The 27,937-nt window shown below is 41.2% G+C and overlaps 2 protein-coding genes across 3 annotated transcripts; one reads left to right on the top strand and one right to left on the bottom strand.

Moving 5' to 3' along the window:
• Positions 1-6,002: 6,002 nt before the first annotated feature.
• On the bottom strand, positions 6,003-15,135 carry LOC117251247 (immunoglobulin superfamily member 2-like). Of its 2 annotated transcripts, XM_078174540.1 has the most exons (11): positions 14,926-15,135; positions 14,386-14,539; positions 12,990-13,373; positions 12,427-12,843; positions 11,861-12,265; positions 11,314-11,676; positions 9,620-9,991; positions 9,116-9,508; positions 7,861-8,271; positions 6,591-6,983; positions 6,003-6,486 (listed from the first exon to the last, which is right to left on the bottom strand). In XM_078174540.1, exons 2-11 carry the CDS (start codon positions 14,453-14,455, stop codon positions 6,281-6,283), a joined length of 3,414 nt encoding a protein of 1,137 aa, XP_078030666.1. In that variant the 5' UTR covers positions 14,456-14,539; positions 14,926-15,135; the 3' UTR covers positions 6,003-6,280. The 2 variants fall into 2 exon arrangements, with proteins under 2 accessions (XP_078030666.1, XP_033473247.1); XM_033617356.2 differs by lacking the exon at positions 14,926-15,135 and having other exon boundaries at positions 14,386-14,587.
• Positions 15,136-18,098: 2,963 nt separating this feature from the next.
• klhl6 (kelch-like family member 6) lies at positions 18,099-26,540 on the top strand. Its single transcript, XM_033616951.2, has 7 exons — positions 18,099-18,544; positions 18,626-18,791; positions 21,710-22,159; positions 22,360-22,597; positions 23,231-23,433; positions 24,352-24,565; positions 25,850-26,540. Exons 1-7 carry the CDS (start codon positions 18,285-18,287, stop codon positions 26,146-26,148), a joined length of 1,830 nt encoding a protein of 609 aa, XP_033472842.2. The 5' UTR covers positions 18,099-18,284; the 3' UTR covers positions 26,149-26,540.
• The last annotated feature ends 1,397 nt before the right edge of the window (positions 26,541-27,937 follow it).

Raw genomic sequence — 27,937 nt, 5'->3', positions numbered from 1 at the left:
TGTATACAGTTTGTGCGTCTATATATTTGTGTGTTGGGGGGGCAAGGATAAATGAGGTAATTCTCTCTTTGTGTTTGCGTCAAGAGACCGTGGCTGTCACTCAGTTTGCTTCGACTTTTTCTCTGCTATCCTGGTGACGATGTGTAGTCTGGGGTGTCACTCTTTTACCTTCACATCCTCTGACACACTTTTCAGCCTCTCCACCTGGATGTCCATCCTTATACACAGTTTCCCCTCCATTCTCTCACACACAGAGACAAACACTTCCTCACCAAGCTCTGAGTACCAAGAAGCAGAGAAGGAAATCTACAGTCTTAAAGTCTCTGATTTTCAGATTGTGTGTTGACAAGCACTCTGACTCACCCTATTCAGTGTTAACCTGTTGACTACCACATGTCTCTGTCCTTTTGGGTAACAATAGCTCCCTCTAGTGCTGGCAGATTAAAAGTCTGACGTGGAGAGACGGAGAGAGGGAGAGTAAAAACCATGTAGCTTTTGGTTCGGGCGAGGAACAGAAGGCAGATCTGTCAGGCCTGTGTCTTCTCCTTGTGAGAAAAGGGAATATCAAAGGCAAGACGGGGTCAGGAGAGACTAGAGAGGAGTTGAGGGTATAAGCAAAGAGATTCAGTGAGCTGAGGTGAGAGGAGGCAAAAAGTGCTTCAGAGAAGACTTTCAGATTTCAAGAGAGACGTTATGTAATTCGTGCAGATGGTAGTTTGGAGTGTCTCTCTCCCCTCGCGTCGCCCCTACCTCTGCCAGGACACTTTATCCTCTTGTGCTGGTTACTGTGGGGCTTTTTTTTAGTGTTACTGTTGCTGCACACAAACACCACGTAGCACGGTGCATGGCAGACCACGATAGACATTTCTCGCTGAAGACATTTTGACTTCTCGTGACAGAAAGAATCGAAAGTCAGGTAACATGCTGATGTTTAAGCACATATAAGGTTTACCATACTCATCATTTTACCCTGCATTCATGGTGTCTGGATAATCTGGAAAATGAAAAATCTGTGAACATTTGGTGGGCTACACGATTAGCCGAGCTGATGTCATATATGCAGAAACATGGCGGATGAATGTAAATGTTCGGTTGATGGTAATAAGCTTATTGCTTCACTTACTGCATGTCATTTTTTTGCTCACATGTAAATTATAATATGGTATCAGGTTGTTTCTGACCATGTAGAGTGACCTACATTAGTTCGAAAAGTTATTTATCATCAGTAGTTTCAGGGGATGTACTGGTGCAGCAACAAATTCCTCAACCTCAAACTGTTGTCAATGTGTTTGTTAAGTGCTCTGAGCTATAAAATACAATACATCTGCTTTTAAGTGTCCATGTTGTCTCCTCAACTCATGAACACACTGAAGTCCAAAGAATGACTTTCCAGCTTGCGAAATGGGACCATTAGGAATATGGTTATAGGAATAAGTTAAATGTGTTTGCTAGCATTTGCTATTTAGCACGTATGTGAATTTGTTGCAGGCATTTGGTTCCAAACCAAAGTACTGAACAAAATGAAATTTTGATTCCAAAGAAAAAAGCCAAGTCCTGCACATACTTAGCACCTTTGCATCAATTTATTTAAAAAAGAGTCAACATTTTTAAATACATCAATGCAGAGTGAGAACTGATTTTCTTTTTCTTTGGAACTGGCTATTCAAAGGAAGTGATTCCCTGCATCACAAAGGAGACAAAGCAGAGTCTTAATCATCACATTTGCATCAGTCGACACCTTCTATGACCCAATCCTCCAGGGGGGGCCTGGGGTGAAATTCTCCCAGAGTCAAAGCAGCATTACTGACCATTTGTTTTAAAACAAAAAATCTTTCATAAGGGGTTCTCAAAGTGTGTGCCATTTTAGGGAGTCAGCATATGAGTGCTGCACAGGAAAAGTGCATACACTATGACTTAATAACTTTTTTATGACATTATTATTTATTTTTTTATGACAGTAACAGTACAATAACTATAACCACTGACAGTGATGTGACCTACATAACACTCGTATTACATCCTAGTTTTCCACTTTCTAATACAGTTTAAAGTAAGGCAATAGAGAGACAGTACAGTGTTTGACATTGATTGTACCTACCAACAGCAGTCAAGTAGCTTCTGCTGAGGTATGGAAACACCACTTACACAAATGTCATGCAGAACTGCAGTACACTGTTATACTAGAACCAGTGGTAATAATTATGGCAGATTACATTTGCTGATGGTAGTCCCAAATGACAGTTCATGGTTGCCTTTTGTACCACAGCATTTTTGTGTTGCGATCTACTCCAGTTAAAATTTTGACCAGATGATGGCAGTAGATAAACAGTCAAGGGATCACCAAAGGTTTTTGCAGTTCAGTCTGTGGGGAACATGAATGAACAAAGTTGATGTCAAACCAACCAATAGCTGAGACGTATTACTCTGTACCAAGATTGTTGACCCCATGGTGGCACTGAAGGAAAAGTCAGGGGATCATAAAAAGAGATCCATGCCCAGGGAAATCACGAATGTATGTACATAAGGTTGTAAGGTAAATGTTGAGATATTTCACTCTACACTGGTGGCGCAAAAGAAAAAGTCAAGAGGTCATAAAAGTCATTAGCATTCATCCCATGAGCACCATGCGTGCAGTACTTGTTCAAATATTTTACAGGAAAAACAAAAACGTCTTTACACGTCTCGGCGGCCAGAGGGAAAGAAGCAGGATCTCTGATGCAGAGGTGAAACGAATACCATTAATTATTGCATTGTGACATTTAGGTGTGTCAATAAACCAGAAAGACAGCATACTCAAAGTAAGGGGCACGCTACTGGAATGCACCTGGGATTTCCAGGTGCACAAGTCATGCAAACTGAAGTTACTTTTACTTTCAAACTTAGTAACCTTTCACTTAACAGGTGGCTGTTTCTTTAACTCCAGATACTGCTGTGATGTTGCAGTCCACGTTGTACACCTTTCATAGCCGTGGTTATATGTGCACTTACAATGTCCGTGCTCCTGTAGTTCAAGGAGCTGTAGTTATGGAACAATGGCTACATGGTTTTCATAAATCTAGTCCATTCATGGCATATGAAGGACAGAGCATTAAGCTGATGCCAAATCAGATCTGGAATGAGATCATAGCAAGAGAGATAACCGGCTCAAAGCATCCAGCCACATGCTGGGAAACTGGGAACCAAAATATCTTCTACCACCAATGAGGTTATAAATTCTGCTCTGCGCTTCATGCACTGCATCTAATGTCAAAACAAGAGCTGATGGAACGGCTGTTCATCATGTTAATGTTCAGACTTTATTAGGGCAAATTGCATGACGAGGGAGTTCGAGCATGGGTGCTGGTGTGCATTGTAGTTTGTTAAATCTAGTCTTTGCTGCATAGACACGAGCATTGATTTGCCTCCCAAATTCAATGTTTCTTTGTTTGCTCTGACAGGCATTGCCATGGAAACACAAGGGAGTGGAATTACAGTAAAGTTAAGAGGGAGTCTGTGAGAAGGAGCCAGTCCACCAGACTGTGAAGGGCTGCTATAATCCAAGACCAAAGACAGTGCTACATCATCTCTCTGGGGCTGAGACGGCTACAGCCCGCCTTTAAGGTCTTCAGTGTACTTTTAGTCTCTCACATCTTTCAGAAAACAGCTGTTAGTTTTACCTTAACTTGTACATAACTGCTATACACTCATCGGACAAGAGCCTTTCTTTGTATGGGAGTAATCTGATGTCTGTGCCTGTTTCCTCAAAAGTGAAAGCAAGGAATGGATTCTATTCTTGTCTCTTACACAGATGGGGTGTTAAACATTGATAGGGCTGATGCAGGGAGAAAGAGGCAGAGTAGGGGGAGAAGAGAGAAAGAGGCACTACTTTCTTCTCCTTTAGTTTTGATTTGATTACTCTCCAGCATCCAATTTTGTTGAGTAGGAACATCTGTTAAAATGCAGCAACTGCGTTATGGCAGAGATTCAGGATCTGACATGCATCATGGGAAAACATATACAAGTACACAGCGGCCTGTCGGTGTGAGGACAGTGAGAATTTTTTTCAGTTAAAGTGCTGACCTTAATCTTTACTTTGGAGGTGTGTGCACCAACAGCTATATCAGACAAACCATGTAGGGAAGTGTTGCCCTTTTAACAACCCAGCTGCAAGAATAAATGTTGGCATTTGTTTACATTAGTGCATCATTAAGTAGCAGATGTGTTGAACTTTTACATTTCCACAATGTTGCTGTTAATGATGTTAAGGTTAAGGCACAAAAGCTTAAATGGTTATGTCTTTTTCTTAGCTTAAAATACCCAGTTTTGGTTGCACAATTCTGGCACAAAATGCAGCAACGTACGCAGCAAATCAGTAAAAAACAATCGCTTTATGTGGCACTATCCCTGGTGGAAACATGGCAACATGTCGCTAAAAAACAAACTGTTTTTGTGGTACAGGTAATGCAGCAATGTCTTAAAAAAAAACAACCACTTTACATGACACTGTCCCCAGTGGAAACACAGCAAGAGGTTGCAAATAAACAACCTCTTTTTGCAGCAATATCTTGGGGGGAAAAACAGTTGTTTTTCGTGGTGTGAGCCGAGATGGAAGTACTGCACCAGATCGCTAAAAAACAACCATGTTTGGTGGCTAAAAAGCTGCTGGAAATGCAGCAATGACGTGCTAAAAAATAACCGCTTTTGCTATTTGTTGTTCTCAAACAATGATCTGCAATTTGGCAAGCGTCTCACCAAGGTACCACCATCCCCTCCCCCTCCTGATGACAATGTCTGCTCATATATTACATCGCTTTACAATGTTTGTATGATACATATGAAACATACAAATGTAACCTGCCTGTGGTTTGCAGACATGTACAATGCCAACGTTGTCCTCTGGTGACTGGGCTGCTTTCAATGCATAATCCCCCAATTTTAAGTGACCAAAAAAATAAATCAGATAATTTCAAATACGTTTAACTGGTTGCAAAGCATTTGCAATCAAGACAGCCTGAAGTCTACAACTCACTAACATTAAGCAACATTAAGATAAGAGATAAGATAGAACTTTACTAATACCAAAGGAAATTCTTTTGCCAGAGGTTGTTAAAAATTACAGCTTAAGAACAGAACAAACAGAAGTAGAGCAATAAAAGTATATTAGCAGGAAAAGTAAACACAAGTGCCGAAAAGAATGGCAATAAAAGTAAGATAAATTGGTGATGCTCTACCAGACCTTGCTTGTTTAGGCTGGTTTTATCTTTAAGGATTTAAAGAAATGCTCAGCTGATTGACTTGGCCAATCAAGAACATTCATCAAGCCCAAAATGCTTTGGCTGTGTATTTAGGATCTTTGATCTGCTGCACTGTCCTACATTGTGTGACAATGTACAAGAAGTGAAAATCCCTTCATTGTTCAACAATTATGGATGTGAGAACCATACAACACCCTTAAATGTCACATTTATTCTCATACTAATTGTATAATTTCAAATTCAGTCAAAACAATTAAGAACATTTCCTAGTGCAGAATTCTTGAAGTGAAACCGTGCATCCAACGTCACATGTACATGAAATGTTTGCATTAGCAGATTTCTGCTTCCAATGTACGAAGGTAACCTCTGTGAGAATAGCGTGACTCTGTCTGCCCAAATGCCTGTCACACTCACTTTTCAGCAGATTTGCAGACCACACAGTCATCCTTGTGTTCTTATAGAACCACAGAGCACTTCCTGGTTGATTCACTGTGGCGCTGCTTACTGAGAAAAGTTTCAAATCTCCCCCACATGTCGTGCTTAGCTGCTCCCTCAGACATGCTATATGCTTTGACTTCTTCTCATCAAAGGCATAGTATCAAGCTGCCTGGTGTTGCTACATAAAAAGGAATCTGTCAGTCTGAGTATGTTGCTTTGTAGGTGCAAAGCCACCAAGTTGATCTCCTGCCTAGCTCGACTGTCCATTGCAGGCAGTAAGAAGGGGCGATTATGCAAAGAAGTTTTAGCTGTAAAAATGAAAAGTGCCTGTTTAATTTTAAAGGTTTAATGAATTTCATTAATTCATAAAGGCAAAATTATTCCCAGCTGCACAGAGGGAAAACATTTAAACTTTTTTTTTTTTTTTTACACAGGGACATTATTAACAGATTCATTTAAACAAGAATTATTGATCTTTGAATAAAAAATATGTACAGTACAGTACAACTTTTGGAATAGTTGCATATAAAATATTGCATACTTTACATTGCACATAAAAATATGAATGCTTTTTTTCCTCTCCTCTCTTCTCTTCTAGTCTAAAAGGTTCAGTTCTCCACACCGGGTTTGGTGTTCAGAGGGTGCTGCTCTGTCCACAGACTTTGGCCCGACTGCTTTCCTCCTGAGACCTTGCTCCGGCATATCAACACCAACAGCAGGAATATGATCAACAATGAGCAGATAACTGCAGCTATGAAAACCCCCATCCACATATTCGACCTGCATTCTGGCTCAGAGACAGTTTTAGCATCCCCTGCAAAGAAGAAGACAAAGAAAAACACATATGCATGTTTTAACAAGAGTTTCAAGACTGGTGTTTATTGAGAGATACTGCTAAACACTTAAACACGTGCTTACCCTCTGCATAGACATTAACCGTCAAATATCCAGACTTCTCCACTGCAGCCTTCCTCCACTCTTGAGACAGAGATGGGAGCCACTCTTCTACTTCACAGAAATACATGCCACTGTCTTCAGGACTTGGTTTCATAAGCGTAAGGATGAACTGGTTGGACGCAGGGTGGCGGAATCTAAACTGTTCACCCTTACTAGACCAGTCTTGTAGGGTGGAGTTACGGTAAGCTGTGAATATAGGGTGTTGTTTAGTTTCTCTCTCTTTCTGCCAAAACCACGTGACCTGGAACTCAGATTGGCTGCTGGATTGTTTGGTGATGTGACAGGGCATGGCAATATTACGGGAAATGCTTATATTCAAGTTCATTTCGTTCTTCTCGATGTGAAGGTTTTTTTCTGCGGACAGAAAAACAAAACAGAAAAAAAAAGACATATTTTATTCAACTTAAGTTTTACAAGACAAACTAATCAATGGGACTTTAAATTGAATTCCTGCGTACACAGACAGACAAGGGAGAAGTCGGGGGAAAGGAGACAAAGGGGAGATTAGGAGGCTTTGCAAAGGGCAGAAACAGTAAACACAACAAAATTAATCTGTAATACTAAAAGAGCAGAGCAAGTAGGGCTTATGTACATAACAAAGGAGAGATAAACAACACCACTAGAGCAAAACATATGACAGCACTATTAGAGAAGTGGGTTTTTTGGCCTAGAAGCAAGACAGTACGTGAGGTTGTGTGGCACAAGCCAGAGAGAACACACACACACACACCATCACATGATATTGGTATTGGTAATTGGATTGCAAGTTTTAAGGGAATAGTGCATTATTTTGGAAAATATGCTTCTTTGCTTTCCTACCAAGAGTTACATGATACCACTCTCAGACATAAGACACACATAACTACATTTACTGAGCTGAGCAGAGCAACTCAATCGCCAGAATACATGTTGGCATTATACGTTTCTAAAAACCACATATTGCATTCGCACGTTATTATGTTCTACTTCAACAGCGCTGTGGTTAATGTGTGGTTAGGTTTATGCACAAAAAGCTTTTGGTTATAATCAGTATGATCTGCATACAGGCATCCTGCCTAGGTGTCACGCCATCCACCACCTCCTCCACCTCCCCATGACCTCCTCATGACAAAGTCAGCTCATATATTATGTCACGCACAAATGTACCGTATTCATGGTTTGCAGAAACGCACAATGCCAACATTTTCTGGCGACTGGGCTGTACACAGCGATCTAAAAGATGTGCTCATACCTGTAACATTTACACTCAGCACAATTGGCCCAGCGCTGTCTGAGGCCTTTTGTTGCCAGTGACCTTCATGATCCAGCTGATATTGCTCCACCTGGCACTGGTAGGTCCCACTGTCATCCACATGGGCCCTCTGAATTCCTAAGTAGAAGCTGCTCTGAGTGGGCCTGGAGAGACGAAGCCGCCCCTGCAGGCCGCTGAGCTCCTGGTTCTCTGGGTAACTCAGCAGGCCCGTGTGGTCAAGCTCCACCAGAGGATTTGAGGCAGGTGAATCATGGCCAGTATAGAACCAAGTGGCTTTGTAGAAGAAAGAAGGACCGGATGCACCTGTGATGATGGTGCACTTGAGCTCCACCTCGTCTCCCTCCATGGAAGTCACCGGCTGCTCTGTCTTGTCTAAAGAAAGGTCATTGGCTGGAGTATAAGAAAGAGAGGGGCAGAGGAAAGAAAACTTAGTATTTCCTTCAATTGTTTTTGTTTAAAGCCACTGAAAATTTGGTTGTAACTCTCAAGTATGCCTATATGTCAGTGCTGAAAACACGCTGAAGACACATTTGATTCAAATGCTGCTTAATTGGTGCAAAGAAATACACCACATTTTTCCAACTGAGTCCCAGCCACTTAAAATCAGTGAGAAAGGAAACTACAGATAGATAAATATGGAAATATCTCATTTGAAATGAGCAAAACTGTTTGAACTTTGGCAGAACACTGTATTCATGTAGGCCTCAATGCTTGTAGATTGAAGCTGCATAAGAAAATATGTTTAAAATTGTATGATGTCATAGACTTTATATAAAGCTGGACGACACCTGTCCACTTCCTCCCTGTGTACAAAAGTGGAGCCAAATATCCCAAATATGGCCACTGCTATCTTACATTGGTGACGTCATTTGAAGCAAGAGTTTGTGCAGTAGTGGTATTGAGGTCCTGCCCATCAATCCTAGCTGTCAATCATGTCACACCGCTTACTAATTTATCAGAAAAATGAATACATGAACAAACGTGATAAGAACTATCTTGAAAGACAAAAACCATCTTTTGCAGAAAATTATCCAACCTATATTTTGGCTTTTTAGTTAGGCCCATGTCCAGTCCACTAATCCATAATGCAGCCAGCCACCAGGGGCTGATCGATATGTTTGGGCTCCACTTTTGGGGAGCCACCAGGTCGTCCATCTTTATATACAGCTTATGGATGATATATATTAAATGCTTAATGGAGAAATGATCAGTGAGCTTTTTAACACAAACTTACCAGGCTCAATAACTGTTAGCTCTGTAGTTCTGGACACTGGTGAGAGCTGATACCAGTCACCATTAGGATCTTGCAGCCACTCCACCACCTCACACACGTATGAGCCATTGTCTGAGATTCGAGCTTGCCGAATATTCAACTCAAAACTCGGGCCCTGAGTGCGCTTCATGCTGATTCGCTGTCTGTGGCTCGGCAGTACTTGGGATCCATATGTCACTAGGGCATCCCGGTCAGAGCTCACAATGGTCTTATTTTCCTCCTGCTGCTGGAGCAGCCAGGTCACAGCATAGCGAGAGTATGCAGAGGGTTCGGAGATAACCGAGCATTTTATTTCTATGTCAGTGTTGATATTTCTTGTCAAGGCGGGGGTGGGAGTCAGGTCGAGCTTGCTCACTAGGAGAGAGAGAAAAAGTGAATTCATATATGGTTAGAAAAATAGAGAAACAGGATGCACAGTGCAGCTTTCACCCTGAATTACAGATGGCTCACAAATCTTAGCAGTACCTGGGTTCTGCACCAAAACAGCCACTGGGTAGGATGGAGGCAGCTTCTTGTGTACATTTTCCAGGAAAACAGACACCCTACACTGGTAGCTTCCTGCCTCCCTGTGGCTCGCACCATTGATGAGCAGATAGTGTATGGCTTCATTCTGATTATTCTCGACTTTCAGCTGGTAGCGGTGCTGATTTGCAGACCAGCTGATGGCTCCATCAGAGTACAGTGTCAGGATGTTATCTACGTTCGAGGCGTCACGCTGCAGGCTCCAAGTCAGTGTTATTGGTATGCGTGGACCTTTGACCCGGCACATCAGCTCCACATTTTCTCCCACAGTCACCATGTTTTTGCGACTTATCAGACGCACGGTCAAAAACGATTCTGTTAACACAAATCCAAAATAGACAGCCGTGGTGAGCAAGTAAGCAGAAGTTCATGGTCATGCAATCATGAGTGTACAAAGTGAATAAGAGATGTGCGTAAATTGCATTTCCACATTTCTGTCTGACTCTTCTCTCATTTTTTTCTCACACATTTCTCAATACTATTTCCTTCTTTAAAACAAGAAGAGGTTAATACGTGCATAATCATCGAAATGTATAAAACAAATTACCATTCATGCATTACATATCCAGAATGCTAACATACTTGTCTTCACATCAAACTTAGAACTTAAAGCATTCAGCATTCTTAACACTCTCGAGAAAATCATTTTTTTTATGTTATTGTATGCAAATATATGCATTGGAGCACACCAGAGTCTATACTTAAGTGTCATTTCAACAAATGCATGTTGACAAAATGTCCAGTCTAAAGGCCTGGAAGTGAACCCTCCTATATCTTAAAATACAGCGCAAAAGTGTTGGACCACATCAAGAACGTCCTGAAGATTTTGTTCCTCCTCAGACAGCTGCTCACGGTCTATTGTGCTAATTAAAATCCAAAATAATTTTTCCTTGTGATGGTGCAAATGTCATGGCAGTGTCTTCAGTGCAAACTTAAAATTTCGACCTGAGGTGGCACAAGAGGGGAGACCAGGTGGTGCCGAAATGAAAAGGCTTATAATGCCTCATTTCCACAGCATGGTTCAGCTCAACTTAACTCAGTTTTGGTGTCATATACTTGCAAATACTACTCCCCCAGTGTAGGTGAGATTCTTAGCTAATTGCTATAGCAACACCACCTGAAACTGCCATGACATCATCTTCAATGCCACACTTGCTGGATCCTATATCAGCAACAATGTCTGTCGATTGTACAGCAAAGTGTTTGAAGTGTATGGCGGAACTTTGTGGGCTGCCGTTTTAGTCAAAAATCTAGGGCGAATGCATAGAAAATTTGTGGTTGCTAAATTGTGGGTTTGTGCAGGATGTCCGTGTCACGTATTGAGTATTCTAGTCGCAGTGTTTTTTGAGTGAGCATTGCTCTGCAGTGTTTTAACGCCACCATCTTGTATCAGCTCAGCTTGCTTGACGCCTCAACCAAGGTGGTAAGTTAAAGTCAGCAGTTACTAATCACAACATAAAAGAGCAAGCTGAGCTGAGTAGAGCCGCCAGAACTGACATGATGAAAATGACTTTTTTGTTTTTTAGAAAGTAATCAGATCATCTGTGTGACAAGAGAAACCTGTTGTGTCATTATGCAGGTTTTATCATTTGTGTTGAATGATCTGTACTACAAAGACAGAGGGAAACAAAGCGTACCTGTAGGAGCCACTGACACAGTGGCACTCTGCGACTGGCTGCTGGTCTTGCTGTTGGTTTGCACGGTGCACTGGTAGACTCCTGAATCAGAGGGTGTGACCTCATCGAGCTCAAAGGTGAAGGTATCGGTCGCTGGACGTGTTGCCCTCACGCTGCGACTCATGAACTCCTCCGCTTTCTCTGTGACGCCATCCTGACTTAGACTGATGACTTTGGTGAATATGGCTGTTGATGTGGGTGTTGATTTGCGTTGCCAGGTGACGGAGAGTTGACCTTTGACCCCATACACTTTACAGGTGAGGTTCAGTCTGTTGCCTTCGTTAACGCTCGTGGTGTTTTGAATTTCAACAGAGAGCCCACTTTCTATGATGAGACACAGCAAGAGACAGATGAGTGTGTTTAGTAACTTTGTTATAAATAATATTGCTCATTATTTTAAGAAGATGAAACTTAAAATCCAGGGTAATTCATACAGGTAACAAAATTAAACCCTGTGTGTGTGTGTATGTGTGTGTCTCAGTCACTATGGGCTCACTTGCTGACTCACCTGTGGCTAAGATGCTGACCCGCTGGGAGCTGGAGCTCTGGACTGCTCCCTGTGTAAAAGCACCATTCTGCTCTCTGTCCTGAAGACTTGCTCTACAGATATACCCTCCTTGGTCCTCAGTTCTGACAGGCTGCAGTGTAAGACTGTAATCCCTGTCTCCTATCCGGGCTGCCCTCAGCTCCCCTTCCTTCGCCCGCCCACTGTACTCGGGTCCCACGGACAGAATGCCTGTAGGGCCAATGTGGGCCAACTCAACACCCTCCTTGAGCCAGGCTACAGAGAAGAACCTTTCCGCCAGGTTCTGTGTGTCTACATTGCAGATGAGCGACAGCTCCTGTCCTTCCTGTAGAGTTTCAGGCTGCGCAGAAATTCTCACCACCAGAGACGACATGTCTTGCGCCACCTCTACTCAGGGTAAAAAAAAAAGAAGCAAAGTGACACAAACACAGACACAGACATCCTGTCAAAAAGCCACAATGACTGCGTAGAGGAAGAGCAATGACAAATGTATTGACATGTATCAAGATGTGCTATTTAATAGATAAAATCAGTTAGCTGCTTCTAACCTCTTGCTTTGACGTTCAGGGGGGTTTCCTCTGCATCTTTCTGTGCGATATTGTACCAGGAGCGGTCAGGATCTTGGATCCACTCCTGGGCCTGGCAGTAGACCCTGCCGTGGTCTGACAGCTCCAGCTGAGCCATGTGTAGCTTGTATGTGGCCTCTCCCATTTTGTCTAACCTTATGAGTCCAGCTTGGTAACGCCTCTCAAACAACGGGCCTGGGCTCAGTGTGAAATCTCTATCCAGAGAAATGATAGGCTGAGGGTTGTCCTCGCCGTCTTTACGATGAAACCAGGTGAGAGACAGATGGGTGTGCTGGACAGTGTTGCTGGAGGCTTGGCATGTTAAAGTGAAAGCGTCACCCTCATTATAGCTCAGTGTGGTGGGGGCAGGTGATGAAACACTGAGGGAGTTGTCAATCACTATGGAATCACATCAGAAAAAGAGACAAAGACATGAAAGTCGTACATTTTTGCCATCTTACAATACAGCAATGAAAAGTCTTAAAACTCAAAAGTAGATGAGATTAACGGATAACAGATTAACAGATAACAAGGTAACAGATTACCTTTCACTGTTGTCTTAAAGTTGTAGGTCCCATGATAAGTCACCTCTGAGTTGACTACAGTGCAGTCGTATTCCCCCTCATCATTTTTGTTTAGCTTGTCTATCTCAAATAAGACTGAGTTTGGGTTCACATGTGTCAGAGTAATTTCCTTTCTCCTCACACGGCTTGCATACACTGCATAGCCGAAGTTTTCGTCATTGGTGCTGATGATGTTGATCTCAAATGTTGGTTTTGCCGGCTTCTTCATACGGTATTCAAATTCTTTTCTTGTGGTGGCGCTGGCGAAGCCACTCACATTGCAGGAGATGGAGAGCGGATAGCCCACCACGCGATACAGAGGCCCAGCCTGTGCTTCAGTGTGCACAGGACCACTCCCGGCTTCTCCTGTGTTGAGCACAGACAAAAAACAGAAGTCAGCTGAAAACTGCGACTTTAAGTGTCGGCCATTTTTATAAAGGTGCTAGAATCCGGGGTCTAACCTATGTTTTAGTATTGCCTTGATATGTAAAGCAAAAAATCCATAGTGGGGTAGGGCAATAAATTGACATTGTACCGATATCGTGATATGAGATAGATATCGTCTTTCCCTGGTTTTAAAACTATTGTGACTGTATTTAATTTTCTCCATATCGCTTGGCCTACTCTGTAGCCTTCAAATTTCTTTGCATATTGCAAGATGCATAAACACCTCACAGTATATAGTAGGGCTGCAAAATGAACCTAAATCTTAATCAAAATCACAATATGACCAAGTGTGATATTCAGATCACAGGAGCTGCAATTTTTTTCATAAAGGTGTCACAACATACTATTAAAAATGATGCACTGTGAGATGCCCCAGCGCTATAAATCATATTGCATGACATGATGCAGCTCGCTTTGAAGACACCAGCAAAAATCACATCATCATCATTCTCATATTTTTGTCAGTGAAAATGAAAAGCAAAAATTAGCACTTCCACTAAAATCGGAGGGAGGGAATTATTGCTTATTTTCCAGCTCTATGAAAATGATTTGCCACTAATTTGTTTGCCTACATCAATTATTTTTTTAAGTCAGAGAGAATAACATAAGTGAATCATCAATTATGAATAATTGGAAATCTTTGCAACTGCAATATGCAATTTTATGAGATTCTAAAAATACGTCACCAGAAACACAGTGAGTATTTTAGCTGTTATTTCTTGTTATTCATTGGTGGTATTTTCAAATTCTTCCACTTCAACTACAAGTTTCTCGGCCCCACTTAATAGCCCCTGACTTTAAAAATCAGTCTTTCTTTCTCTGTTCTATTTTTAACAAGGTTTTAACAAATTAAGTAACTACCATATTTTCACCCAGCATGCTCACTCCCCAGAATACAATCTAACTGCAGGAAATCCAGTGTGCTACTCACCGCCGTGCACAAGTAGTCCCAGACAAAGGAGCAAATTGGCCCTCATACAAGATTGCAGGGAACACTTCATCCTGAACCTGCCTCAGAAGTAACAGCAGTGTTCACACCATAGCAGCTGTGACCAAGTCCTCAGTCAGTCGGTGACAATCTGTGTCTGTTCTCACAGAGACATTGAAGTGGTTAATGCTTCCTGAAGGTAAGAGGAAGTCTGATATAGTTCCTGCATTTACACAAGCAGCTGCAGCATACTGTACTTGTAAATAGCACTGTCATTTATAACGTGTGTGTCACAAATGCACCTGCGCAGATGAAAAAAATATATCTACAGACCCACAAAAGTGTTCGTCCTTAACCTATAGCTATGTGATTATTGATGAGGCACACATTAGAAAAATCACACTGTGCCCATTAGGGCTCATGTTGGATACATCACACTGTTTCACACCATCATCAAATGTAATCCAAAGCGAATTGGACTTAAATTACACCCTAACCAGATAAAAAAAAGGGACCATGAGCGCTTATTTGTCCCTAACATACCTGCAACAGTGTGAAGTGAGGTGAAATAAAGTGATGCTCTGTGCAGACAGGTGATGCGCTCTATCGGTATCCTCAGGCACTGAAGCTCCTCCATGTCGACAAGTTTTATACTGTTTAAACCGAACCACACCAACCATTTCCTTATAGTTTATCTCTGAATAAAACAGGTGTAGCTTCCGGTTTTCCAGCATTCGATTATTAATTTCCATGATTAACAATATATCTCAGTAATCCGATCATGAAGTGGCCTACAGAGAGGGGGAGATAAAGGGCCTGCGGTTGAATCCCGTTGCTAGAAATCAGCTGGGGTCCAAGTTTGACCTATTTTGGCAAAGAATTGAAACAGGAAATAAGTTTGGATTCATTTAAATTATGTTTGAATGGTGTTGTAAAAATATGAGGCAACAGTGCCACCCAGTGGTGAAGATGAAATCATGCAGTTCTGCTGCAGCCGTGTCTGTCTCAATATGTTCCCATCTCAGCATCTAGCCTGACTAATTGAGCTGACTGAGTAAATAAATGCTGGGTAATTTTATTTGTCTATCAATAAGGGGTAAAAAGGAGATCACCACCAGGTTGAACCAAGGCTGAACCACCTATTTAACATAGCTGAAGGACTTTTTTAAGTCATAATAGCACTCTAGTCGAACATTAGTCTGGTTTCAGGAAGCAACATAGCACTATTACTGCAACAATGAAGGTGGTGACACTCTATAATGTTATTGCCATTGTGAATAAATACATAGAGCTGTGTAAATACTGTTGACCATCTTATCCTGATACAGAGATTGGTACCCCATGACACAAACTCACCAACTACTGGCCGATGATCTCACTCCTCTGCCTCTGGGATGCTTAGTACAACACCATCATCGCCAAACTTTATATTGTGTCTTTTCTAATATTCACTTTGACAGCTGTTTGTGTTAACAATATAAAGGAAGGGAGGCAAAACACATCCTTGAGGTGAACTGGTGAATACATGAAGATTGTTTGAATCAAAGGACACCATTATCTCTCACAAACTGTGACCGGTTTGTTAAAAAGTCTAGAATCCATCCAGTGATATTGTTATCAAGATTAAACTCGAAAATAAGATTTTCTGTAAGCAAAATGAAAAGTCTACAATCAGACACCTGACATTAGTTTGTATACTTTCCCTTTGCTTCTCATATTTTAGATATTTTTATTAATATAATTTATATAATTATTGCTATTTTATATATGACATAAAAATCAGTATACAAAATATACATTATATACCCGTACATTGCACTTCATAAGAGAATTGTGCAAATATGTGTGATAATATCCAGCAGTGCAACTCTGGTAGCCATAATTTGTGTGAACTATTCAAGTAGAAAATACAAAATAGCATATATAGGTAGGTATTCATGATAAATACATCTATTGTGACATCTATTGCATGTCTGTCCATCCTGGAAGAGGGATCCCTCCTCAGTTGCTCTTCCTGAGGTTTCTACTGTTTTTTCCCCCCCGGGGTTTTCTTATCCGCTTGAGGGTCCAAGAACAGAGTGATGTTGTATGTTGTAAAGCCCTCTGAGGCAAATTGTGATTTGTGATATTGGGTTTTATAAATACAATTGATTGATTGATTGATCTATAACAATATATAATAACAATAGCATTAAATAATACCGTGACACATAAAATATAAGATGAAAATACAACAATATAATGATACTAGGGCAGCAAGTGGTGCAGTGGTTAGCATTGTTTTCACACAGCAAGAGGGTTCATAGTATGAAGCAAGGGTGGGGGGGTTCGAACCCGAGGTGGGGTAACCCTTCTGTGTGGAGTTTGCATGTTCTCCCTGTGTTGGTGTGGGTTTTCTCAGGGTACTCCAGCTTCCTCCCACAGTCCAAAGACATGCAGGTTAATTGGTGACTCTAAATTGTCCGTAGGTGAGTGTGAATGGTTGTCTGTCTCTGTGTCAGCTCTGTTATAGTCTGGTGACCTGTCCAGAGTGTACCCTGCCTCTCGCCTAATGTCAGCTGGGATAGGCTCCAGCCCCCCATGCAACCCCTTGGTAATGAAAAATAAACGAATGAATAAATGAATAATGCTACTATATTGTAAAGTAACTCATAAAAAGCAATATAGTAACAGGTATATTACTACTACCTAAACTACTACCTCCATAGTAGTTGTAAAAATAGTGAAAATGTAATCAATTATATGTTCTACAGAACTTGTGTTTTTTTTCCAACTGTTTTCTAGTCTTTGCATTTAGCTCTTTAGGTCTTAAAAAGACAACCCAAAGATGTGTGAATGGATGAATTACTGCACAGCCCTGTCGGACAAAGGCTCAGGGGCCCAATGTGTCAGGGGGCCCCCTGGCTCTCACCTGCAAAATGTCAGTCAAATTATCACACACTGATCAGGAAGAGGCACAAAGTGACCACTAAGAGGTGCAAAGGAACTGCAAAGAGACACAAAATAACCTCAAAGAGACAAAGTGAACATAAAGAGACACAAAACAACAAAAATATGCTTAAAAACTACCAAGACAACATCAACAAATGGGGGAAACCACAAATCTGTGTGCCTTACTCCTGTGTAAGAGAGACAGAGGGGCCTTTTGCATAGTTGTGGCCAGGGGCCTGTTTTCTTATAATCCAACTATGAACATGTGTAACCGTGCGACGGGGTCACAAGTATTAGACACTGCACCACTTTAAAGGGCCACAAGCCAAAATGGGTGAACCACTGCATCAGGGGTTACTCAGTTGTGGTAACCAATGACAGGCAAAAGCTGCTCTTTCACTTTCCCCACTCAGATTCATCCTGACGGTTTGGGGATCAAACATGCTACCTTCTGGTCACGAGGCAGAGTCTCATGATTATAACATTCAGCACTTGCCTTGAGCCAGAATGACAGAGTCATGTAAGACAAGAAGTGAGTTCATGTCGACAGCAAATTAAAGGACACACATCATTTTAAAAATGTATTCAAGATTTATCACTTTAATGATCAGCATCTTATCCCATGCAGATAAGATGCTGAGTGTTATCCACAATATTATCTACCTGGTGCCATCTGTCCGCAGAGACCTGGTGTCTGTAATTCTTTTGAGAAGAGGAAAATTGGGTAACTTAGGGGGAATTTACTCAGCACAAGAAGAGGAAGTGTCTAGAAACGAGCGTTGCTACATACGCATGTTCCTCACAGAGCAGGAGTAGGAAGTATGAAGAGCACAGGAAAAAACAAATCCACAGCTCAAAGCGACACAACTCTTGCAAGCGTAAACCACAGAGGTCTTTTAAACTGGTGCAGGTGCAGCTCGAATAGCTGCACGCTCTTCTTCTGGGTTTCTGAAGAGCCTCTGCTGTGAAAGATGAGCGAGACGCTGGAGAGGACTACAGACTGCCCCTTGCCACTTCTTAAAGATGATGACTCCGGCCCAGATGAGGAGAGAAACAGCCTGACGGGCTCAAGTGAGTTACGCTGGGAAGATGGGGGTCTACCTGTGGAGCTGCAGAGAGGGATGGAGAACTTACGAATGAACAGAGAGCTGACTGATGTGGTGCTGAGCATTCAGGGACATGACTTCCCTTGCCATAGAGCCATACTCGCTGCGGCCAGTCAGTACTTCAGGTAAAATAGATCCCATGTTGTCTAACTCCATCGTCAAGGCACCACTGGTTTTAATGACTGATGTGTTTTCTGTCTGTGTAGGGCCATGTTTTGCAGTGGTTTGAAGGAGAGTCATGAGGAGCGTGTGGAAATGAAGGGAGTGGACAGTGGGACGATGCAGTCTCTCCTGGAGTATACCTACACCAGCCGAGCCCACCTCACACACTCTAACGTCCAGAGGATACTCGAGGCTGCCAGTCAATTTCAGGTGAAATTACAATAACTTACAATAGAATTTAAAGACGATACTCAGTCAGTTTGATTCTGAGTATCGTCTGATACACAGAAATTTCCCTGTAAATCAGCAGCGATGACTTTTTTAGAATTACAAATTGACTGCTGGTGAAGAGAAAAAGTTCTCGAAATGTGAACTGTAATTATATTAGAAGCTGATTTTTGATTTCATGTGAACGCGTCTTTTACATAAAAGTCACTGACTTCAAAAAACTCATCCTAAACCATAAATTTCACAAGATCCTAAACACATCCTCAAAACATTCAAAACATGAATCCACCAACAATCATTTTTTTAGCTTGACAAATTTTTACTTTTGTTTCGGCTGTAAGGGTTTTATCAGGTGAGATACACTTCCTTTATACGAAATTGTGGCCACATGCATGATCATGTGATTCTTCATTGGAAGTAAAACCATAACTTCCAGACTTTGAGTCTCTAACCAAACAGGAACAGTTTACTGATTTTACAATTTCGTTAATAATTATGGCAATTTAGCTCAGTGTCATCGACTTACTATCAATCAACTGGGACGCATGACGCACTAAAAGCATCCCAGGAGACACTGTGATACAGAACTAGCAGCAAAAAGCACATTTATTTACATCCAGAAAGACAAGTTCTAGTACAGCAATGATATTTATAAGCACTGTGACTGTTGCCGTAGTGTAGTACTACATTTAAAATCTTCAAACGGCTCTGATCTTCTTTCTTTAGACAATTTTCCTCCATTCAGTGGAACAAACATCACACCGAGTAAGAGACGGGTGAAAGAGGGAAGTGAAAGTTGCCCAGTTGTTTACACTAAGGATCAGTTTTCCATACAGGCTTAATTTAACTACACAGCTGTGCCTCACAAGGGAGGAGGCAGGGGTTTGTGTTCCTATACTTCTATTTTTGTGACGAGCTATTTGAGTTTTTTGAAAATGAACAGAAGGGTCAAATATTCAGGTTGGTACTCGTGTCTTTAACAGGTTGTTGGGATTTAGATTGAGGTTAGAGTTACAAATTTAGATTTAGGGTACAATTTGAGGACATGCATGTGATAATAATCATCATTTTATAACGTATACTTTTCTGAATAGAGTTTTAAAGTGCTTATTTGTAAAACAAACAAGAAACAGCAGGGCTGGCCCTAGACTTTTGGGGGCCCTGAGCAGAATTTGGTTTGGGGGCCACCCTCATTGTAACGTATTGCCACTTCACATTTTACTGAACGATTTTGTGTATTGTAATATTAGTAGCACACTTAATTTACAAATAAGCATGTAAAGACTTAAGTGTGACGTATTAGCAGCAACGCTATTTTTGAATAGTAAATACAGTATTTGTCTATTTCTCCCAGACCTTATGAATGATCCTCTTAAAGGGATAGTGCACCCAAAAATTAAAATTCACCCATTATGTACTTACCCTCATGCCAAGGGAGGATCAGGTGAAGTTTTAGAGTCCTCACAACACTTGCGGAGATCCCAGGGGGAGAGTGGGTAGCAACAAAACTCCACCTAATGGAGGCTTACGGCGCCCCAGAAACGTCCAAAAACACATAATTGAAACCACAAAATATCTCCATACTGCTCGTCCGTAGTGATCCAAATGTCCTGAAGCCCCGACACAAAAAGTTGTTTGGAAAAACGTCATTTGAATTCTGTTTTTAGCCTAACTGTAGCCTGTAGTTCTAACTGCCTCTCTGGGCACCGCGTTCACATGTACACCATAAGCCTCCATTAGGTGGAGTCTTGTTGCTACTTCCTCTCCCCTTGGATCTCTGCAAGTGTTGTGAGGACTCTAAAACTTCACCTGATCCTCCATCAGCAGGAGGGTGAGTAGATAATGGCTGAATTTTCATGTTGGGTGCACTATCCCTTTATACCAACATCCCTGCGTAATTTATTTTACTTAAATCATGGGCTACAATGCTAGCAGACTGTCAAAGAAAAGTTTGTGAAGATATTTATCCCAGTCTGTGTTGACTTTTCACTGATTTTTTTAACTTACCATATCTAATACAACCATAAAATGTGTCTCATTTTTTAACCACAGAAACATGGGAATACTTGTTTTGTAGGGACACAAAATAACTTACTTAGCCCACCTAAATTGTCCATTTTACCCGAAATTGAGCTCAACCAGTTATTGTGTAGTCAATATGTTGAAACTTCACGTTTCAGTAATGTTGTGGTTAACACATGGTTACGTTCAAGTACAAAAACCACTTCATTTTGGTGAGGAAAACATCATGTTTTGGCTTAAAATACCTCATCTGGGGGGCTTAATCCAGGCAGGAAAAGCAATGATATTTCAGTGTATCGGGGCACTAACACCCACCAATAGAGCCTAAATGGTCGTAGGAAAAACACAGATGGGTTGCTACAAAAGCAGATGGAAAAGCATGGACAGGTTGCTACAAAACACCCACGACTGTAGCCTAAAATGCTGGTGGAAAAACACTGATGGGTCGCTGAACACCCACTGTTGCACTTTAAATAGCTGATGGAAAAACAGCAATGACCCCTTGTTGTAGTCTGCAGTAGTCTGTGGACCATCTAACTTCCCTTTCACCTCCTCGTGACCAGTTTAGTTGAGCCCTAAGCACACTGTTTATATCTCCTAATGGGCAGGGTCGGCTCTGGTAAACAGTAAAAATGCCAACAATAGTTAGATTGCAAGAAAAAATGTAGGATACGAAATTTAGTAAAAAGTAAAACAATATAATATACATACATTTTGTGCACACTTTTAAAATTGTACTGCAGCTCATCAATCTTATGTAATGTCGCTTCATCTGCTTTTCACTGACGTTATTGAGAAACCTTGTATGTGTACATCAGAGTGCTTGCTGACTTTTCATCTGCAATACTAACGCCTGTATGCTGGCCTGTCTCCTGTAGTTCCTGCGTGTGGTGGATGCATGTGCCAGCTTCCTGAGCAAGTCTCTGCACCTCGAGAGCTGTGTCGGGATCCTGAATCTTGCTGAAAGCCATGCCTTGCCCGCCTTGAGGACCGGGGCTCAGGACTACATCGCCGCTCAGTTCTCCCAGATAGTCCAGCAGCAGGACTTCCTGGAGCTGCCGACAGAGTCTCTGGAGGCCGTACTGCAGAGGGACGACCTTGATGTGAAGTGCGAGGAGAGTGTTTTTGAGGCACTCATGTGCTGGGTGAGGGCCCAGCAGGATGAACGAGCGCCTTCACTGGCCAGGTTGCTCTCACACGTGCGACTGCCGTTGTTGGAGCCTGCATACTTTGTGGAAAAAGTGGAGTCAGATGAACTGATTCGCCATTGCAGTGAGGCCTTTCCTTTGCTGCAAGAGGCCCGCATCTATCACCTGTCCGGCAGAGAGGTCAGTATACAGGGAAAACCGAAATTTACTGTCTTACGTTACCACCAGTGGAAAAAGCTGACTACTTTCCTTTAAAGTTTTACACACTTTAATTCTTGTGCAAACAGCCATTTTGTAAGAGTAAAAAAAAGAAGAAGATTTTTTGTGATAAAATTGCTGCTGTATGACAGTGACATTGTGCTTTGTACATCTGTTCAAAGGTGGTCTCTGAACGAACCAAACCCCGTGTGCGGCACTTCCTGTCAGAAGTGTTCCTGATCATCGGAGGCTGCACAAAAGACGAACGCTTCATTTCCACCGTCACGTGTTTGGACCCCCTGAGACGCAGCAGGCTGGAGGTTGCCAGGCTGCCAATCACAGAGATGGAGGATGAATCCCAAAACAGGAAATGGGTGGAGTTTGCATGCATCACCTTCCGCAATGAGGTGTACATATCTGGTGAGAGACGTCACATATTCAGGTTTTTATTTTTAGAAAGGCTTACGGTAATATGTGTAGCAGACCCCCTGCTGTGGAGGTGAAAGTGAGACTGTTCCCCATCTCGTGATTATGTTTCTGTCAAGTTATGGTTTCGATGGTTCCTTTTATCAAGTATTACTTTTCTTGCGTCTTTATCACCTATGATTGAAAGTGAAATTGTTCCCCACCTGGTGATTGTATATCTGCCAAGTTGTGGTTTCTATCGTATCCTTTTATTAAGTTTAACTTTTGCATCTTTATCATGTAAAGAGATTGTTATCAATGCTTCAAGGCTTCTCATACTGAAAAATAATGGTGTTTAATTCCATAAAACCAAAAGTGTACAACTGAGCAAAACAAGCTTGCAGTTACAGTTCTTGTGGGTTTAGGTGTTTCCCAACTTAGGAACTGACACCACAGCTGTGGTTACTTTAACTGTTCAGTCACACGTACGCTAGAGGTTCAGACTTTGTGTCATGGGATTTTACATCTTTAATCAGAATGATTAATGAACAGACATAGTCATTGCTTAAAATTTAGTGACACATTAATGTTTTGGGAACAAAGTCTGTTCATCACATGACATTTTTTTTCTCATGTTCCTTGTTGCAGGAGGTAAAGAGACACAACATGATGTTTGGAAGTACAACGGCGCCCTGGACAAGTGGATCCAGATTGAGCCACTGGCAACTGGGCGCTGGAGACACAAGATGGCAGTCCACGGGGGGAAGGTGTATGCACTGGGTGGATTTGATGGAGCTCAGAGACTGGATAGCGTAGAGGCCTATGATCCCTTTCACAATCGGTGGTCACAGGTAAACATACAAGAGGTCTATATAACAGTAGTGCCATTAATTTTACATCAAATGTTCTTTAAAGCGGCTGGAATTTGTATTTTTATAATAACAGCAACATGTGAAACAGTGCAGTTTGAACATAGTGGAGCCTTTCTCAAAATGGTGGAGACCCAAACAGAGCTAAAAGGAGAATGAATATTGTCATTGCAAAAACACAACTCCATACGAATCCCAATTTTTGGCCATCTGTAACTGTTTGCTGATGTGCTCACAGTATCAAAATTTTAAGTTTACAGCTTGGTTCTGCTGCGCCATCTTAGAAATATCAATTGATGTTAAAAGTTAAAACTTACGATTTGGCCTCCACCCAAAATTTTAGTTGTCCTGAAATTGTTCAATATTGGATTAAAAAAGACACTATATTATAAATTGTGTAAAATATATAAATAAACCAACATTTTGTGACTGTAAAAATTATTATTGTAAAAAAAATATTAAGATTAAATATGATTAAATGTAATTTCATTTTTATGATAGCTGAATTTTATTAGAAATATTTTAATTTCATCATTAACATTTTATTTATGTATTTTCTTATATTCAACTATGACATTTTATCTAGTTTTGCCTATCATCACTTTTCATAATGACACAATTTATTTCATAATGTTCCTTTTCTTGAGCTTTTCAAAACTCACAAATTATTTTCATTAATATATTTTCCACAGTTTATCAATGTGATTATTTCACAATCACTAATTTATGTATTTAATGTTGGTTAATACTTATATATTAAACATTAGTGTTAACACCGTGCATGTGATGCTACATAAAGTAAACTGCTTTTAAACACCCCTCATATATTTACATTAATGCCTGTTTGGCTGCCCTCCATTACAGACACATATTTAGATACCCCTCTGATTGTGCCTCCAGGTGACCCCACTTGCAGTAGGCGTGAGCTCCTTTGCTGCTGCAAGCTTTGACAGATGGATCTATGTGATCGGTGGCGGGCCCAATGGAAAGTTGGCAACTGATAAGGTTCAGTGCTGGGAACCCGGGACAGACTGCTGGGAGCTGCGAGCGCCCATTCCCATCGAAACCAAATGCACTAATGCAGTCACATTCAAGAACTGCATCTATATAGTCGGTAAGTTGGCAGCAGTGGATGGCAACTACATTTACTCAAACACTGTGCTATTTAAGGTATTTGTGGGCTACCTTTACATGGGTATTTTCCTTTAATGCTTTTTATATTTCAACTCTACTACAGTTCAGGGAAACTTGTCGTACTCTCTGTCATACTCCACAATATTTATTTTACACCATGAAATATGCTGCATTGTTATAGATAAAAATACCCAGCAGTTTAAAAAAAAAAGAAAAATATCAAATCAGTAATATAAATAACATTACCTCAGCTGACTAAAACATGAATCCATCATTATCTGATATTTTTCTGTATTATAAGAATTTGTGTTTTTTACATTTTGCCAATAATATATAGAAACTTTTACCTAAAATGGCATTTTCAATCACCTTTCTCTATACTTGAGTATTTCTTATGTTGAGGTATCACTATTTTTCCCGAGGGAAAGGACCTAAATACCCCACCACTGTAAGGGGGTGGATTTAAACTTCTGTATATGTATGAGTGTCTGTGTGCGTCATCAATGACACATATGAAGAGTTTCAGTCCAAAATGAGATGAACAAAATGTGGAAACAGTAGTGTAGACATCAGTAGACCACCACCTACAAGAAAACCAATCCTTGTTGAGATATAAATCTGCATAGCCCCGCACCCTTTCCAGATGGGTGCATCATTGCAAGAGATGAGTCAGTCCAAAGATGGAGTGTAGCCATGGTGAAAACCAGCCACCAAAAGTGAATTATTCCTGGCTGCGGTGCATCCAAAAAAATCAACACACAGCCTTCCAAGAGATAAAGATATGAACAAGTGGATGGATTTTATTTTTGGCAACTTGCCTCAACCTGGTGGCACAGTGGTGCAGTGGTTAGCATTGTCGCCTCACAGCAAAAAGGCTCCTGGTTTGAACCTGGGGTGGGGGAGCCCTTCTGTGCAGAGTTTGCATGTTCACCCCGTGTGTCAGCATTGGTTTTCTGGGGGTACTCCGGCTTCCTCCCACAGTCCAATGACATGCAGGTTAATTGGTGACTCTAAATTGTCCGTAGGTGTGAATGTAAGTGTGAATGGCTGTCTGTCTCTATGTGTCAGCCCTGTGATAGTCTGGCGACCTGTCCAGGGTGTACCCCGCCTCTCACCCAGTGTCAGTTGTGGTAGGCTCCAGGCTCCCCTGCGAGCCCTCTCAGAATAAGCGGTTACAGAGTAGTACTCGTCTTCTGTGCCTTATATTGTGTGAGAAGTACTTGTACATGCCTGACACATATACGGTTCCTCTGTTTACTCCCAGGTGGTGCCATGCATGCCATGTACTGCTACTCACCTCTGTCAGACTCCTGGTCCCTTGTGACCCGTCTGGGGGAGAGGGCCAGCTGCGCCATCGCTGCCTGTAACAACAAACTCTTCATCACAGGGGGACGGGATAACAAGAACCAAGTCATCTCCACAGTGATGTGCTGGGACGTCGGCCGAGGGGTGTTGACAGAGGAGTGTGTTCTACCGATGGGGGTGTCGCACCATGGCAGTGTGACACTCATGAAGTCCTACACACACATACACAGGGTGACACCTGCCTCAGAGTGCCAATGACACAGGCTTCTGCCAACAGGACATTTTTGCCGTTGAGAGAAGCTTTGAAAAGGAAAGTGGAGATACTTCTTTTTTTTCTTGCATGCACTATGTTCATTTGATGTCAATTTATGTCACTTTAAAAGCTAGGAGTCAATCCCTGTGTTTAACCTATAACAGTATAATGCTATACTACAGCAGCAGTTGATCAAACTATATTTTCTGATGAATAATTACATGTACAACAGTAATAACACATAACTTGGTATGACACACTTTCTAATACCAAGAAATACACTGTTTCATGGCTTTATAGTTAACACAAATATTTCAGAAACGTAAAGCAATGACAGAATGGAACCATATTTGGATAAAATAAATAGATGCATATCATTAACTAGAAATATGCAAATTAACACAGTGTGTGACTTTCATACAGGAACTATACAAAAGCCCTATAGCACCTGGTGTTTTTTAATTCACACACACACACACACATACACACACACACACACACACACACACACACACAAACACTGCCATCTGGTGGTCAATATAACTTCTTGTTTTGCCTCCAGTTTCATTGTACTCAAACTAATTAAGTCTTAAATAAATGCAGAAACTTAACTAAAGCAAATATTGTTTTCATTTCACTTCATTTATTTGACTCTCATATCACATAGTATGGAGTACAAACATTACATACAATAACAAAACAGTGGCACACAGCATGTCTTAAGTACAACAGCTTCCATTCTGACATTGAAACAAAATATGATACTCATCTCCCACGCGATTATCATCACAGAGGTTCCACATCTCCTGGTTTCTGTCCAGCTTTTATATCTTCCAGTGACTTTAGGAGTTCTGGTGTTATTTGCTCTTCACCAGTTTACACTCTTGTTTAACTTCGACACATAACTCACACAATGTCACACCACTGAGCTCACTTTGCTATGTTTGCATGAACTGATTTTTTAGCCTCTGTTCAACAGTTTAACCTGTAGATGTTGTTACACTTTTGAGCCAGAGGTACAACAAGTCACATTAATACAGTATCTGCTTAACCTGCAGGACCCATGGTGACACATACAGTATACACCCTTATTATGCAGCCTGAGCAAATAGTTGTACATTTTTCGACTGAATCTAGTTTCTTTATCCTCTATCAGCCTCCCCCAGTCGCCAATAATTCTCCTTTTAACTGCTATACAGAGTGGATATCTTCATTTTTTATTAGACAAGGATCTACAAAAACCAGGGTAAAAGCAAAGCAAACAAAAAGAGACACAAAAGAGCAAGGCAAGACACATTAGAGAAGCAAGGATTGAGAAACAGACGTGTAAAGTTTAATAGCTTTATGGTTCCTTTTTGCCATAATTTTCAGCGACCTAAAGTAATTGGCGAAATTACACAGGAACACTGTGAATGACGGAGAGCTTCTGTTTCATTAACAAATATAAATATGATTTTAACCCATAATAATTACAAAGATTAAGACTGACAGTATCAGAAATGTTTGAAATGTTGTCCATAAAATAAATAATATCACTGTAGGTAAATGGAGGTATGTTGTCCATTTTCAAAGATAACCAATTATGGATTTCAGACCAGAACAAAGTGACTTGAACATTTAAAAAATAGATAGTTTCTGCCTCTGAAGAGCAAAGCGACACCTGGACCAACAGCAAATTTAAATCTATTGTGCAGAAGGTCACTGGCAGAGTATATTTCTGATACTATTTTCAAAATGTGTTTCTTTTACTTTAGGAGCAACAGGACAAGATATATAAAAAGAGAAGGCCTGTCT

Source organism: Epinephelus lanceolatus, chromosome 14, assembly GCF_041903045.1.
Source record: "Epinephelus lanceolatus isolate andai-2023 chromosome 14, ASM4190304v1, whole genome shotgun sequence".
Taxonomy (NCBI): Eukaryota; Metazoa; Chordata; class Actinopteri; order Perciformes; family Serranidae; genus Epinephelus; species Epinephelus lanceolatus.
The sequence above is the reverse complement of the archived record's forward strand: the minus strand, read 5'-3'. Positions and strand labels throughout refer to the sequence as shown.

What these genes read in the sequence shown, in the direction of transcription:
- LOC117251247 (XM_078174540.1), bottom strand. Translation starts at nt 14,455, where the DNA reads ATGAAGTGTTCCCTGCAATCTTGTATGAGGGCCAATTTGCTCCTTTGT. An exon ending in GGTCAGCATCTTAGCCACAG is followed by an intron (nt 11,677 to 11,860) that starts GTGAGTCAGCAA and finishes GTCTCATCATAG; the next exon opens with AAAGTGGGCTCTCTGTTGAA. An exon ending in GCTAACAGTTATTGAGCCTG is followed by an intron (nt 8,272 to 9,115) that starts GTAAGTTTGTGT and finishes CTTATACTCCAG; the next exon opens with CCAATGACCTTTCTTTAGAC.
- klhl6 (XM_033616951.2), top strand. Translation starts at nt 18,285, where the DNA reads ATGAGCGAGACGCTGGAGAGGACTACAGACTGCCCCTTGCCACTTCTT. An exon ending in GCGGCCAGTCAGTACTTCAG is followed by an intron (nt 18,545 to 18,625) that starts GTAAAATAGATC and finishes CTGTCTGTGTAG; the next exon opens with GGCCATGTTTTGCAGTGGTT. An exon ending in TTCACAATCGGTGGTCACAG is followed by an intron (nt 23,434 to 24,351) that starts GTAAACATACAA and finishes TTGTGCCTCCAG; the next exon opens with GTGACCCCACTTGCAGTAGG.